The 15,336-nt window shown below is 46.1% G+C and overlaps 2 protein-coding genes across 4 annotated transcripts in view; one reads left to right on the top strand and one right to left on the bottom strand.

Moving 5' to 3' along the window:
• The window catches only part of slc16a12b (solute carrier family 16 member 12b), an 8,233-nt gene extending 2,863 nt beyond the window's left edge, over positions 1–5,370 (bottom strand). For 2 of the 3 annotated variants that reach the window (XR_002063127.2, XM_005471521.4), the window contains exons 1-5: positions 4,896–5,370; positions 861–964; positions 644–787; positions 322–576; positions 1–246 (exon numbers count right to left, since the gene is read on the bottom strand). The exon at positions 1–246 is cut by the window's left edge and continues 88 nt beyond it. Coding sequence is in view for 2 of the 3 variants with exons in the window: in XM_005471521.4 (XP_005471578.1) it covers positions 1–246; positions 322–576; positions 644–787; positions 861–964; positions 4,896–5,008 (862 nt within the window). In the remaining variant the exon portion in view is untranslated. Of the gene's footprint in view, positions 247–321; positions 577–643; positions 788–860; positions 965–1,787; positions 1,959–4,895 lie in introns of all 3 variants that reach the window. The other variant, XM_019362398.2, reaches the window with a different exon arrangement.
• Positions 5,371–11,106: 5,736 nt separating this feature from the next.
• On the top strand, positions 11,107–14,046 carry LOC100699215 (microfibril-associated glycoprotein 4). Its single transcript, XM_019362201.2, has 5 exons — positions 11,107–11,171; positions 11,252–11,483; positions 12,829–12,925; positions 13,032–13,199; positions 13,610–14,046. Exons 1-5 carry the CDS (start codon positions 11,107–11,109, stop codon positions 13,861–13,863), a joined length of 816 nt encoding a protein of 271 aa, XP_019217746.1. The 3' UTR covers positions 13,864–14,046.
• The last annotated feature ends 1,290 nt before the right edge of the window (positions 14,047–15,336 follow it).

Genomic DNA, 15,336 nt, shown 5'->3' with positions numbered 1-15,336 from the left:
TGACGCCGACACTCAGGGCGTAGGGCACCAGGTACACGAAGGGGAGGCTGCATCCGCTGGCCAGAAACAGGAAGGACCCAGCCAGACCCAGGAAGTCAGGCAGCAGCAGGAAGCGGTACTCCCCGCAGGACAGGAGGCGCCACATTCTCCTCAGCCTGGGGGCGGAGCTTCCAGGTGGAAGAGGCGGAGCTAGGAGGTCCACAGAGTCTTTGGGAGGTTTATCCACATCCTGCTGTGAGATGTCACCTGCACCAGAGTACACAGGTGAGTCTGATTCTGATTGACCCACTGAGGGAACATGTGACTGACGAGAACACCTACCACACTGCTCCTCCTGCAGTGCTATTGGTCGGAGCAGCGCCCCACAGACGCACAGGTTTGCGACGAAGCCACTGAGGACGAGCAGCGCCCCCCTCCACGAGTACAGCTGGATGAGCATCTGCACCACCGGAGCCAGCACGAAGGTCCCGATCCCGCTGCCCGACATGGCCACGCCGTATGCCAGCGCCTTCCTCCGCTGGAAGTAACAGCCCACCAGGGCGATGGCAGGGGTGTAGCAGAGGGCGAAGCCCAGACCTGCGGACAGGTTTTACGCGTCAGCATGATAAAGAGCATGCCGCTTTAAGACACGTCTGAGTCTGACCTGTCAGGATCCCGGCGCTGAAGTAAAGCACCTCCAGGCTGGTGGCGAAGGAGCTGAGCAGGAGGCCGCAGGAGGCCAGGAGGCCCCCCACCACCACCGCCGCCCTGCAAGACCAGCGGCTCCCCACCAGGCTGCCGACGGGAGCTGCACACACAGACACGCTCAGCCTCACGTGACCACAAGAACCACTCTGTGATGTCTGAGAGGCGGTACTCACCGCAGAGCATGGTGCTGCAGTCCAGCAGGCTGTGGATCCAGGCGGTGGCAGCATAGTCGGCCCCGAAGTGAGCCTGGAACTCCACGAAGAAGATGGAGACACACCTGCAGACACAAGAGAGGGTTAACACTGCCCCCACGTTTGATGCTCGGCTGCAAAGACACGCTACAAAGATACACCATGACTGTCTCTGAAAAAAGCTTCAGTACACTACAGTACCCATCATTCTTTATCTTTTGCAGTCAGCTGACTTTGTAGCTCACTGATTGGATGTTTGTTGCTCTGTCAGTGCGGCCACGGGCAGCTGTGGCTACAATGTAGCTTGCCATCACCAGTGTGTGAATGTGTGTGTGAATGGGTGGATGACTGAATGTAGTGTAAAGCGCTTTGGGGTCTTTAGGGACTAAGTAAAGCGCTATACAAATACAGGCCGTTTACCATTTAAATGCATCTTGGGAATTGTAGTTCTCCCCCCAAAACAGACTGTACATAAAGATGGACATAAAGTTGAGTCTTCAACATGCATTCTCCCTAATGCTGATTAGATTCAGAACAGGTAGTAGGGGAGGGTTTAAGGCGGGACTTCCTGTAAATAAAGCGTTGTCAGTAAACAGAACAGAAATCCTGTTCCTGTTTCCTATCAGCAGAGAGAAGGTCCCCGTTAACCAGCAGGGCAGGCGCGCGCGCGCGTGTGTGTGTGTGTGTGTGTGTGTGTGTGTGTGTGTGTGTGTGTGTGTGTGTGTGTGTTATGTAATGTGTGCCAGTCACATAACTTCAGGATTAATGTGTTGTTGTATAACTGCAGTGAGAAACATGGAGGACGGGCCGGCTCTCTGGCCTTACTGTGAGCACATAACACACACACAGACGCACAAACACACTCTCTCGCAGCGAGCTGATGGAGGAGAGGTGGAGCTCTGAACACACGTTTCTGAGAAGTTTTCCAGCTGCAGCAGCAGTCGGCGCTGGTCTCCAGTTGGAGCAGGAAATGTGGGTCAAAGGTCACAGGAGGACGCCGCGTGTCTCTGTGTTTAACCCCTTCAGCCCTGGGGCCCAGGCCACAGCTGAGCGGCAGACCCGGTGCCTCCGGTAAACTTCCTGTTTGGATGAAAGAATAACATCAGACGAGCCGGTCACTGCGAGCACCGAGGATTCCTCCGTCAGACGCCTCCACCCAGGAATCACAGCTGAGTTTCACTAATCACTGGATGGAAATAGGTTTCCTTTGCTGGCTGACATCAGTGTCAGAGCGTTTCTAAAATGTCAACCGCTCTGCCGTCCTCAGGGGGCGGAGTCTTCAACATTACACGGATGTGAGGTGCACAGGGACAGACGCTGCTGGTGGTGCAGCGGTGCAGGTGTTTGGTGTAGAAGGTGTGGGGCTGTAAATCCCCCGAGCGCAGAGCGAGCAGCAGAGCTCCAGAGTCTTTGAGCTGCACGTATCCTTCACATACAAAGACGCTCTCCTGCTGGAGAGCTCCGCTCTCAGCTTGGAACAACGTAGATGGTGAGCAAACACCGGCCGAGGCTGTTTGGAGACGTTAGCGATCTCAGAGGGAGAACCGGTCATGCAGCTTACTCCTTACAAGGAAAAAGTAATCTGAGTACTCAGATTAACTGAACCTGAAACAAGGAGCCTGCAGGCACTAGGACCATGTGCAGCCAATGCCGGCTCAGCCTCCCCCACCCATTAAACTAGTTCCCCCCGATGCACAGCCCCCATCTCCCAGTGAGACCAGCTACACACACACACATAATTAGATGTTGACGACGTGTGTGTGCAGGAACATGCTGCATGAATACAAACTTAAAGTCTTTGCAGACGCTTCTCTGCAGAGCCGCTGCTCTCAGATCAGTGTCACGTGTTAAAATGAGAAACATGGTGTGTTTTTGAATCTGTGTGTTCTGGTTTGATTATTACTGCCTGGTCTCACTGCTGCTCTGCGGGCCTGTGGTAAACATGCTTATGATGCTGGTTTGGTTACTCTGTAAGCACAGAACATAACGGATTATTAAATATTTTATTAATAATCTTAATCTGCAGAATAACGAGGAACTACAGTGTAAAATAGTGTACACCCCATGCCCCCCTGTAGACACACCCCTGTATGTCGCTGAAAATACCTGTGAGGTGTTTTTATTGTTATTATTCCCTGACCTGCAGAGTGTAATACTTCATCATAAACACGTAGTACTAGCTGGTGTGATGGTACTTGTAGTGCTTTTTTACTCAGTCTCAATTTTTACACGCTTCATTCAAACGAGACATGTCCCACAGATGACCATCTCTAACAAACAAGCCACAGCCGCCCAATATAATTATAAGTTACTTCTACTGAGCACGCTCATAATGCAAGGTGTTCGGACTGATGGTGTGGATGCGTGTGATGGTGGATGAGACGAAGCAGAAGTTCCATCTTTTTGTGCAGAAGGATGAATTCTGTAGACCTTGTCAGGCACGTTTGAGGCTCATACTCTTTAACTCTTTGGATGCTAAGTACCAGCAACACCAGCAACAAACATCCAGCAACACCAGCCACCAACATCCAGGAACACCAGCAACAAAACCCAGCAATGCAAGCAACAAACATCCAGCAACATCAGCAACAAACACCCAGGAATGCCAGCACCAAACATCCAGCAACACCAGCAACAAACATCCAGCAACACCAGCCACCAACATCCAGCAACACCAGCCACCAACACCCAGGAACACCAGCAACAAACACCCAGCAATGCAAGCAACAAACATCCAGCAACATCAGCAACAAACATCCAGGAATGCCAGCACCAAACATCCAGCAACACCAGCAACAAACATCCAGCAACAAACATCCAGCAACACCAGCAAGAAACATCCAGCAACACCAGCAACAAACATCCAGCTACACCAGCAACAAACATCCAGCAACACCAGCAACAAACATCCAGCACCAAACATCCAGCAACACCAGCAACAAACATCCAGCAACACCAGCACCAAACATCCAGCAACACCAGCAACAAACATCCAGCAACACCAGCACCAAACATCCAGCAACGCCAGCAACAAACATCCAGCAACACCAGCACCAAACATCCAGCAACACCAGCAACAAACATCCAGCAACACCAGCACCAAACATCCAACAACGCCAGCAACAAACATCCAGCAACACCAGCAACAAACATCCAGCAACAAACATCCAGCAACACCAGCCACCAACATGCAGCAGCTCTCTGTGTGCTCTCATTGCTCTGTAGAATTGAGAATCAGTGGTTCTGAGAGGCTGTTGAACTCTAGCCCACACATCCTTTGGCTAAGTGCTGAACTCCGCCCAGCTTCAGGCCTCAGACGCTCTTTCACACGCAGCCACGTCACTAATTAACCTCAGTAATTGGCAGATGTTTCTCCAACAGGTTTTTTTTTAAGTAGTACACAATGTTCCTTTTTTTTGTTGCTTGTGTAACAAAGAGAAACATGCTGCTGTATCACAATGAGAAGACTGGTTTTATTTTTTAGGCCACACCTCTGGACCGTTTTCTGTTGAATGGTTAAAGGCTGACTGCGCTCTGCTTTAACTGAGTTTGCCAATCGCTCTAATTGCCCTGAAGTCCTCGTTACTGAGTCATGTCACAGGAATGTTGTCTGCATGTCTTTGATTCTTCTTTTCACGGAAGATTTTGTTTCTGAAAATGTTTTGATCTCTTTAAATGTGTCCACATACACACTCAGGTGCCTCTTTAAAGGTGTATCAGGGCCTTAATGAACCCAAAGTGACCTCAAAATGCAAAACAACAGAAACGATTCCTGCCAGTCTCTTTTATGTTTGCACAAATCAGTAAACTCCGATATAACAGCCAGTCTGATGGACACCATCATCTGTAGCTACACTAACACGGCTGTGTGCAGTGTTGGTGTGGGCGTCCACGCGCTCTGTGCACCAAGTCCTTTGAGGTGAAGCGCCTCGGACTGCAAGGGTCCTCACACAGCTATAAAGACCAGTGCGTGTGCGTGTGAGCATGCGCGTGTGAGCATGCGCGTGTGAGCGTTACCTGGTCACTGCACGCGTGCACACCATCACCATGAAGCAGCAGCCGACAATCACCCACCCCCACCCGCCATCCGGAGGCCCCCCCCGGCCGCCCCGCTGCTTTCCAGCAGCCATCGCTGCAGCTTTACCACGGAGGCTGATCCTGGAGCTTCTGGTGCAAACCTGAAGCCTGTCAGCTGCTTCACAACAGCAAAAACAAAGGTAAAAGTGTGGCTTGGACCGCAGGTGATCAGGTATCCAGGTGCACTGAGCCCTCCTCCAATGACGGGTGGAGATCGGCCAGGTGAAGCTGGGTGGCAGAGGGACAGAAGACGGAAAGAAAGACGTTCAGTTTGTTTCCAGGAGAATAAAAGTCTCCTTCATCTTCCTCTGAGTCGAACCCAGTAGAGTCCCAGTGGAGTGACAGTGAAGTTCCGCCACCCTAATTCTGTCTGTGGGTTTAAAAGTTCCTGCGATCAATGAGTGACCGCCCCCCCCCCCTCAATCATTAACCACACTGTGTGAACCCTGAGGCCCCCAGCCTGGACCTGATGAGAGCAGAGTCAGCAAAGAGCACTGCTGCGAAGGGAGCGCTTAGTTCTCCACACCCACACCTCCCCCAGGGCCAGGGGTGGGTGGGGCCGACTGAGGAGAGGATGTCTCAGGTGTCGGGTGACGCAAAGAAGCATTTCCAGTAAGACAGGCCAGAGAGACCACAGTGTGTTCTACAGCAACCAGTGTGTGTCACACCCAAGGGTGTACTATACACCAGGACCAGAACAAAGACAAGGATCAGGACCAGAACAAAGACTAGGACCAGAACCAGAACAGAGACTGGGACCAGAACCAGAACAGAGACTGGGACCAGAACAAGAACAAAGACTAGGACCAGAACCAGAACAAAGACTGGGACCAGGACCAGAACAGAGACTGGGACCAGAACAAGAACAAAGACTAGGACCAGAACCAGAACAAAGACTGGGACCAGAACCAGAACAAAGTCTGGGACCAGGACCAGAACAGAGACTGGGACCAGAACCAGAACAAAGACTGGGACCAGGACCAGAACAGAGACTGGAACCAGAACAAGAACAAAGACTAGGACCAGAACCAGAACAAAGACTGGGACCAGGACCAGAACAAAGACTAGGATCAGAAGCAGAACAGAGACTGGGACCAGAACAAGAACAAGAACAAGAACAAAGACTAGGACCAGGACCAGAACAAAGTCTGGGACCAGAACAAAGACTAGAACCAGAACCAGAAAAAAGACTAGGACCAGGACCAGAACAAAGTCTGGGACCAGAACAAAGACTAGGACCAGGACCATAACAAAGAATAGGACCAGGACCCGGACTGTGTTTGTGTGTTTTCTTTAATCTATACCTGGTCCATGCTCAGGCCTGGTCCACGGTGGACTCTTCTCAGGTGTTCTGTCATGGCCACGCCTCAGGTTCTGGTTCTGTTAGGTCCTGAGAACTGTCAGAGGGGGAGGTGGAAAAAGAACCAGAGCCAGTTTTGAAGTTTGGGAAATGCTGAGGTGTCAACTTTTTAACTCCAAGAAAGAGCTGAATGTAAAGAACAGCAGCTTCCTCCAGAAGAGGCTGAAGTGAGACTGAGGAGCTCTCAGGAGCTGTGGCGCCCCCTGCTGGACCAGATGAAATGCTGCTTCACAGATGAAGTTGATCTTCTCTGCGTCTGAATGGCTCATTTCCAGATCCAGATCCCGACCCTGATCCGGATCCAGGCTCTTACGTACTTCAGATTTAAATTTCAGTTAAAGTTTCTTCTCCTAAATATATGAAATAATGCCGCTTACCTCGTCAGTGCCTCTGATCTGCTCCCATGACCTGTTTGTCAGCTGATCAGTGGTATTGATGTGTTACTGATTAGTTGAGTAATTTGAGTAATGTCCCAAATGTAAAATAATGTAGCAGAATATTAATAATCTAAGCTGGGGACAGTTGGTGCTCAGTCCTACAGAGGCTGAAGACTGCTGGCTCTGAGTTTGACAGCAGCAGTCGTCTCATGAACGCAGCCTCGAGCTCTGAGCAGCGTTTGGGAAAGCTCTGTGACGTATAAGCTGCTGTATGTCACTGTGTGTCTCCTCAATGGGCCTGCAGCTGATCGGCGCCTCCATCACTCCCTCTGTCGATGGGCCTGCTCGTCCATCGCAGGTCCTCCACCTGCTCCTCTTCACTGTCTGCTGTCAGCTGCCCGAGGCCTTCTTGGCATTTGTGTACCGACGGACCTTTAAAAAAGAAATATTGAACAGAATAGTTGATATATGAAGTGTTATGGGTCCGAAATTGAGGACGAGAGTAAAACAATGACGGTCCAGAAGAGCATGATCCAAACAATTGATTTTAATGAATACACGCAGCGTGGGGAGGAGTAAACTGCAAAATATCAGTTGTAAACCTCGCTCAAAAATACACTTCAGATTGCTTTTATAACATCAGGGTATTATAACGCCCCCTCTTGCGTTTACAAGCACATAATTTGCATCTTAAGAACATTGTTTGCCTCTTCCTCTTCCGAATATGGTGATGATCTCAGGCCTTTGAGGTCCCCATGGACTTGTCCTCCTTCCGTCACCTGTTGTCAAGTAAACTCTAGTGCAATATGTTGCTGAATACACTGAGGCCTTTGCTCAGCTACTATTTTACTGTAACAATATACTCAGCATATAAGCTTTTAAGATTATAGATTTAACTCAACGATTTAAAGTGGTTGTAACTGCACCTGTAATAAACATGTTAATATGTGATTATGATAACCCCTGTAATACAAATTATAACATAATGCCAGCAACTTCAATAAATGCGTTGATGAAATGATAATTAATGCAATGAGAAAGATGATGGTTATGAACAGTAACCGTAAAATAATTCCTGTAATTCTACAGAAGCTAAAATTTGACACGTCCAGACTTTAAATGAAAATGTAGAGATCTGAGACAGATACGACCGTCTGCGGTATTCTTTAATAGAGCATGAAAGTTGAATAAAAACAGTATTTTTTAAATAATTTTTGTGACTAAGACACATTGAAATGAAAACAATGGCCTGCTGGACTTTGTGTTGTTTTTTAAAGTCCTCTGATATTTCTGATGTATCTGTCTTAAATTTCAGATTCTTTCTTTTTCATGATAAATAAGATCAAACAAGTTTAAAGGCTTTTATATGTAATATAAATTTAATATAAATATGTAATATAAATAATATAACTCTTCTAAAAACCCGCGGATCTGAGACAGAAGGACCGAAATGTGTTTGATGAGAAACTGAATCTGTTGTGATAATCAAATGTACAAAGTTCATTAATTCACTGGTTTCCACATGAATAACATTTCAGACAATAGTAAATATTCTGGTGTGTTAAGTGTTATCAGCTGTCACTCCTACAGAGATGGCCAGCAGGTGGAGCCCTCCACCTGAGTGTGATCACCTGTGAAACACCTGGGTGCATGAGCCACGTGTGCAAATGAGCACATTAGAGTGAAAACAAGACTGAGGTCATCATATTTGGTGTGCCACCATCAGACCAGCGTCACCAGCCTTGGAGTGAAAGTTGACACAGCTCTTAACATGGACCAACAGATAAATACAGTGGTGAGAAAAAGTAATGATGCAGATTATGTCGGTCTGATCAGGCCTCACGGTCACGCTTACAGATGGCCCAGGATGCTGCTGCTCGCCTGCTGACAGGAACACACACGAGCACATTACCCTCTTGTTGCTTGTTTATCTTAGAATTCATTTTAAAATTTTATTGTTTGCTTTTAAAGATTTAAATGGCCGGGCTCCTATTTACCTGGCAGACCTTCTGCACCTCCACAGAGGTCTCTGGGATCGACTGAGCAGTCATTCCTCGCGGTCCCCATGTCGAGACTGAAACACCGGGGGTCGAGCTTTCGCTGTTGTGGCCCCCAGATTATGGAATAAGCTGCCCCTCCACATTAGGCTTTTCTCCAGAGTCAGCTCCTAGTCCGTTTGAATCTTCTTTCTTTCTTTATTCGTTTATTATTCATTTTATTGTTATTTAATTTTCTTTGTCTGTTTAATGTATGTTACTGTGTTTTACTGAAAAGCACTTTGTGCTTTGATTTTATAAATAAAGTTGGATTGGATGTGTGCAAACTGCAAAGACAGCTCACATCTGGATCCGTGTGCATTTGTACACGTGTGACTGCACTTTACTGCAAACTGTGTATGCACAATAGGAACGTGTTTTCCTCGATAACATCAGTGTCAGCTGCTCTTTCTGTTTCTCAGTCAGAGCTGTAAAGAAATAAAGAGGACCGGCCTCCATCTTCGCTGGAGGATGAGAGCCAGGATGTTGTGATCCGGCTTTCCAGGTTTAGATCAGTAATTCAGTCAGCTCACGATAAGGCTGAAGGATAAACACGAGTTAGAAAAACTGGGCCAAGTTCAAAACGTGACATTTCCACGAACACGTGCCTCGTGATGTGCCGGCTGTGTCTGATTACGAGCAGTTCAATAAAACCATAAAACCTGCTTCTCTGTGTGGATACTGCAGCGACTCGGCCCTTTGGACACCTTACTGCTGGCCGTGTGGCTGCACTTCAGATCTTTGTAAATGTTAACAGTGTCAGGCCTCCTGCTGTGAGCAATCATCACTATGCTTTTACTTTGTCATGCGGTTTGGACCGTGCACCAACCACATTTCAGTGACTGATTAACAACGCGTGGGCTGCAGGGTTGTGCAGTGTCGTGCATGCAGACACATTGGAACAGTTTGGGCCCTTTGACCGTCAGCTGTGTATAAATGTGTGTGTCCAAAAGCTGCTGCAGCCTGTTTGAGTGGGGTTAAAGGGCAAAGGGTTAAAGGGCAAAGGGTTTAAGGAAGGGTTCATCCCACCGGTGCAAACGTTCCCGGTGTCTCCGGTGAATGACCAAACATGACGTGGTTTTGTCCTGATCCGGTTTCTGTTGTGGCTCCACTGGTAAAATGAAGGGAATCCTGTGGTGTGTGGTGGAGAGGCCCAAAGGCCGACTCAGCCGGTCCAAGGTTCAGAATAAAGTTCATGCAAAGTACAAACAGAGAATGATGAACAAACAAGCAGCAAATACAACAGTCTGCTGGTCTGAGATCAGCTGATTCATCACAACGTGATGATTTGTGTCTGTGGCAGATTCACCCAGTGTGGCGATGCTACCCTGCAGTGGGCTAACTGCATCATGGATGGAGGGGTTATTTGGCTGGTTTACCTTAAAGTTCACGTTATCCAGGTGACTGTAACAAGCAAAGGCGAGTAACTAATGATGCGTGACAGGGGAGTTAGCCAGCTAGCTTTAACTTGGAGCATGTATCTGGTCACAGTAGCTTTACACGCCCAAGGTTTCTTGTTTTATCTCGAGGTTTAACTGGTCTCAGTCTGGTCTGAGTAACGAGCGCCAAACTTTCCTCCATGTTCGACATCGGCTCCTGCAGCACATCCACCCACACACTTTACACGACTTTAATGTCTTACTGGCAGCTCTGACCTTTGAACTCTGTTCAGACAATACAGATTATGATTTTACAGCATCACTGAAGGAAGAAGATGTTTTTCCCGTGAAATAATTCAATTGTGTTTGTTTTCTGGTGTTTCCAACATTCAGACTATAAAAGCTGAGAGAGAAACAGCAGAAACTCAGTATCTGAATCAAATCTGAAGACCTGAAGATGAGACGCGTCGTCGTTTTACTGGGTGAGTTTTCTGCTCTGCACTGATGATAAACCTGTTAAAAATAATCTTTAGATTTTAACATGCAAGCCTGATAATGATGATGGTGTTTAAAAACAATTTTCATTGTTACAAACATAAACTTACCTTTGTGACATTTTGGGGACCTGCTCATAAGGACTCACTGAGGACAGGGAGACACGTCAGGTCCCCACAGTGCAAACATCAAACTTTCCTCGAGGTTTTGGGATTATTCAGAAATGTCATAAACTTTTATCTGTAATTGTTTGAAGATCTGAGTTTGTTTTCTAACTCTGCATTTGAATAATAAGGGAATATGAATATTTATATGAAAATATTTGGTCAGAATAAATATGCAATAATTTTGGTTATTTATTTTCTCCTAACTGAAAACCTTAAGGTTGTGTCACATAAAAGTCTAAATCTGTGTGTGTCCAGCTGTTTTGTGGGTGTGTGACACTGTTAAGTACGGTCAGCTGTGCAGCAGTAACCCGAGCAACAGCCCGAGGACGTCGGACAGATGGGGACAGAGACACTACGGAGCCCGACGGTACTCAGAGATCACGTTTTTGTTTCTGCTGGAAGGTCAGTACTGTCAGTAGGGTTAAACAGCTGTTCACAGCTGGATGTCTGCTGGTTTTCAGGGTAAAAGGAAACTGACCGAGTACAACGACCCCAAGAAAGCGCCCACCAACGAGCGCATCAACCAGTCAGGACAGGGCGGGTCATCACGTGCAGCCAGCACTAACAGAGTTACTGATCCTGGTACTGGTACTTCACCTGATAACAGTGCTTTGGCGAGATGATAACACTCAATGCGGGTGGCCCAGATTCTACAAACTGCACGTGTCTGGAAATTTGTTTCTGGGCCAGAGGCTGGACCATCAGCCCCACGAGGTCTGCAGTCATGTATTGATCTGTTCCCTTACAGTTATCACACAGTACAAAACATTACAGATAATGTAGTGTGAAACCGAAAGTAAGGCCTGCGTCAGACAGCACACATGTTCTGGGTGCACATTGCAGCACAGTCCAGGTGCAGAACTGCACATCAATCATTTGCAGGTGTTTCTGTTTGTCAGCGGTTTACTTTCCACTCAGACCTTCATATGTTTATTTGTGTTTTTCACTTTAAATCCCAGTCACTGCAAACCACAACAGGTTCAGCTTTAGGAAAGAGTCCGGTGTTCCACATTCACAATACCCTAATGACCGACCGACCGACCGATCGATCAATCAATCAATCAATCAATCAATCAATCAATCAATCAATCAATCAATCAATCAATCAATCAATCAATCAATCAATCAGTGTTTGTGCTGCTATAATAACCTGAAGTGTACACACTCACTTTGGGCTGTTTTGTCAGTAATTCTGACTTATTGCTGTAGTTTTATAGCAGCGCTCGAGGAAGTACAAACGTGTTTTTGTTGGACTGAGAAGAATTAAGAAGCAGAAAGTTAGCGGCCATCCAGGTCTTTATGTCTTTAAGACATTCCTGCAGTTTAACTAATTGGTGTGTGTTAACTGGCTTCATGGACAGATAGAGCTGTGTGTCATCTGCATAGCAGTGAAAATGTATACTATGTCTTCTAATGATGCTGCCTAAGGCAGGGGTCTGCAACCTTTAACACTCAAAGAGCCACTTGGACCCAGTTTCCACCAAAGAGAGAGCACCGTGAGCCACAAATCCTTGTTGACATGTAAAATAACGATAACACTGCATATACTAGGCTAGTGTGTTGCTTGTGAAATTTTATTTATGCAAAGAAAACATTCTGAACTCTGTAAAAACACCGTGTCCCAAATCTGGGATAATGGGGTCGACCAGCTCAGTAACAGGAACAGCACTGACCCTGGTGTTGATCAGAACAAGCTCATGATGACCTGATGGTGGAGAACATGAGATGGTCGTGTGTGGAGAAAGGATACAGTGCTGTAGAAACAGTTAAAGTGTGTAAAAGACTGTAAATGTACTGTTTCCTGTCATCTGAGAGAAACCCAGAGTTTCTCTGTAATAAGTAGAGAGGAGCAGCGGTGTGGGGAAAACCTGCAAACAGGAGTCTGGCTGCACTGCTGCAGGCTTCCAGATACTCACTGTTGGAGGCTTCAAGGAATCAGCCCAGCTGTCTGCACGATGTCCAAACTAAAGTCGCAGGGCGTTGGTGGTACCTGTCTGTGGTTCTGACTAGTCTTGAATGGCGTGTATGTCCAGCTGGTTATCCACCTTCTCGTCCCCAGGTGTTCCAGAGGAGGACGGACGGCTCGGTGAACTTCTACAGACCCTGGAGTCAATACAAGATGGGCTTTGGTAACCCTGCCAGAGAGTACTGGCTCGGTGAGCAAAGTGCAAAGCTGAAACTCTGATGTGACTTTGTGGACACATGTGGAACCAGAGAAGCTTCACATATCAGAGACTTGTGCATGTTTCTGGTTGTTTTTAGGCCTCGAGAGGCTCTTCCACCTCACTCTGAGGAAAAGGTACGAGCTGCTGGTCGACATGGAGGACTTCAGTGGAAACAAGGCGTTTGCTCGTTACTCCTCGTTCTCCATCGATCCAGAGTCCTACGGATACAGACTGCACGTGTCTGGATTCATTAACGGAGGGGCAGGTGGGGAAATATTCTGCTCTGACTCTGAGAGATGAATAAGTGTCAGGTCTTAAATCTGGTTCCCCGTTTAAGCTTAGTTTGAAACCTCCAACAAGTTTAGTTCCAGAGACGTTCCAGCTGTTCCATTTACTGATGATGTCATTACAGCATCATGTGATCTTCATGCTGTTCAAACAGGATTCGCTCACCGAGGGCTCTGCTGACTGTTTCCATGGAAACAGATAAAAAGGTTGGAGCTGTATCCCACCACAGATCAGGTGGTGCGGAGACATACAGGATTCAGCAGGGAGCTGAACCTGCTTTGAGTCCAGTCTGTGTCATGGTCCACTGAGAACACTCCCAGTACACCTGCTGACCAGTCTGACTGGCATTAGTGGTAATGTTGGGATTATTCATCTGTGTTTCTGCAGGAGACAGTCTGAGTGCTCACAACGGACAGAAGTTCTCCACGTTTGACAAAGACCAGGACAGCTCGTCAGGGAACTGTGCCAAATTATATCTGGGTGCGTTCTGGTACAACAACTGTCACCATGCAAACCCTAACGGGGTTTATCGTTGGGGGGCTGATGGGACTATCCATGGTGTTGGTGTGGAGTGGTCCAGATGGAAGGGTTTTGACTACTCCCTGAAGACCATCAGCATGAAGATCCGTCCTGTGCAGTAAATCTGCAGAACTTGCAGAATATTAAGAAGTTCAAACTTTATCATTGTGTGGATGTAAATGAAGGATTGGACATGAAAAGGACTGACTGCATCCAAACCTTCACACCAGGAAAGAAACTAGAGTGAGCAGCACAGCTCTGAACATAATATTCATCCTGAAAATCACTTTTATCTCATTAAAAATCATCTGTGTAGATACTTTTCAGAAGAGCAGCTTCATATTATTTCTTCATATTGTTCATATAAACTTGATATTCTTTCGAAGCAGATTTCTCAGTAATTCATTTCAAGTAGAAGTTTCTGTATGAATCTTACTAAAATCCTGACTACCTACCTAACAGTGAACTGTTTCCTTGTTGCACTGAGAGCTGGTGAAGACGAACCAAGCAGCCCGGGTCACATGACCGGACCAAAAAGAGGGTGGTGGCGTGGCTTCATATATGACGCCCTGTGTCAGCGCCGAGCTGCTGAATATCTGTTGTTCGAAATAGAAAAATAACAATAACAAAATGGAAGAATATATATGTTATTATGTAATTAGTAATAATAAGCAGAATTTTGCTTGTGGCGACGTTAATATAGATCTTTTTAATCTGTATAGGCAAAGAGAAATAACTGAGTTTTATCACATGTGTCAGTAGGATAACTAAACACTGCTACACTCATTAATAATATCTTCACAAATATAACCGATGGTCTCATTAAAAATAATGATCTGACTGATTGTCTGTTTGTCACATCTGATTTTGGGATGAAATAAACAGTTGAGATAGATATGAGATGGTCTTCCTACAGAAGAATGAACTAACAACTCAGCAAAATTTATGTTGACACTGACAAAAGATATGAGGAATTTTTTTCTATTATATCTCACTGGTACGACAGACTTTGCCCCGTGTTGGGTAAGGTAGATAAAACCAAATACAGAGACCAGCCACGGATATCCAAGGCTCTAAAAAATACCTGTAAAAAATATTGTTGGTAAAACTTTTACCGACATATGAAATATGTCACTTATAGCTGGAAAATATCCTAAATGCATTAAAATATCAGCGTCATTTGTTTGTATAAAACTGATTATAAATGTGTTTTCAAATTACACACCAGTGTCACAGCTCCCTTTACCTTCAAAAATCTTAAAGACAATCTTGTTAGTCTAAATTATTGATAAACTGATATTTACAAATGCATCATACTTTGTGAACAACTGTAGAGTTTCAAGAAAGACCAACTTTCAAGTAAATGAGATAAGATACAGCTCCCATGTTTGACTGAGCTCCATCTGTTGATGCTCTCCTGACCTTTGTCCTTTCCTATACCCACATTTCTATCTTCTCTACTCAAACGTTCACGTGTCCTTTTTTCTGTATTTACCGTACACCACACACATTTCCTCATTTCATATGTTTTTTAAAAATTTCCATTCTACTAATGTTAGGTTCATTTTTGTATCATAATAATAATAATAATGATA

This window comes from Oreochromis niloticus, linkage group LG8 (assembly GCF_001858045.2).
Source record: "Oreochromis niloticus isolate F11D_XX linkage group LG8, O_niloticus_UMD_NMBU, whole genome shotgun sequence".
NCBI classification, from domain to species: Eukaryota; Metazoa; Chordata; class Actinopteri; order Cichliformes; family Cichlidae; genus Oreochromis; species Oreochromis niloticus.
The sequence above is the reverse complement of the archived record's forward strand: the minus strand, read 5'-3'. Positions and strand labels throughout refer to the sequence as shown.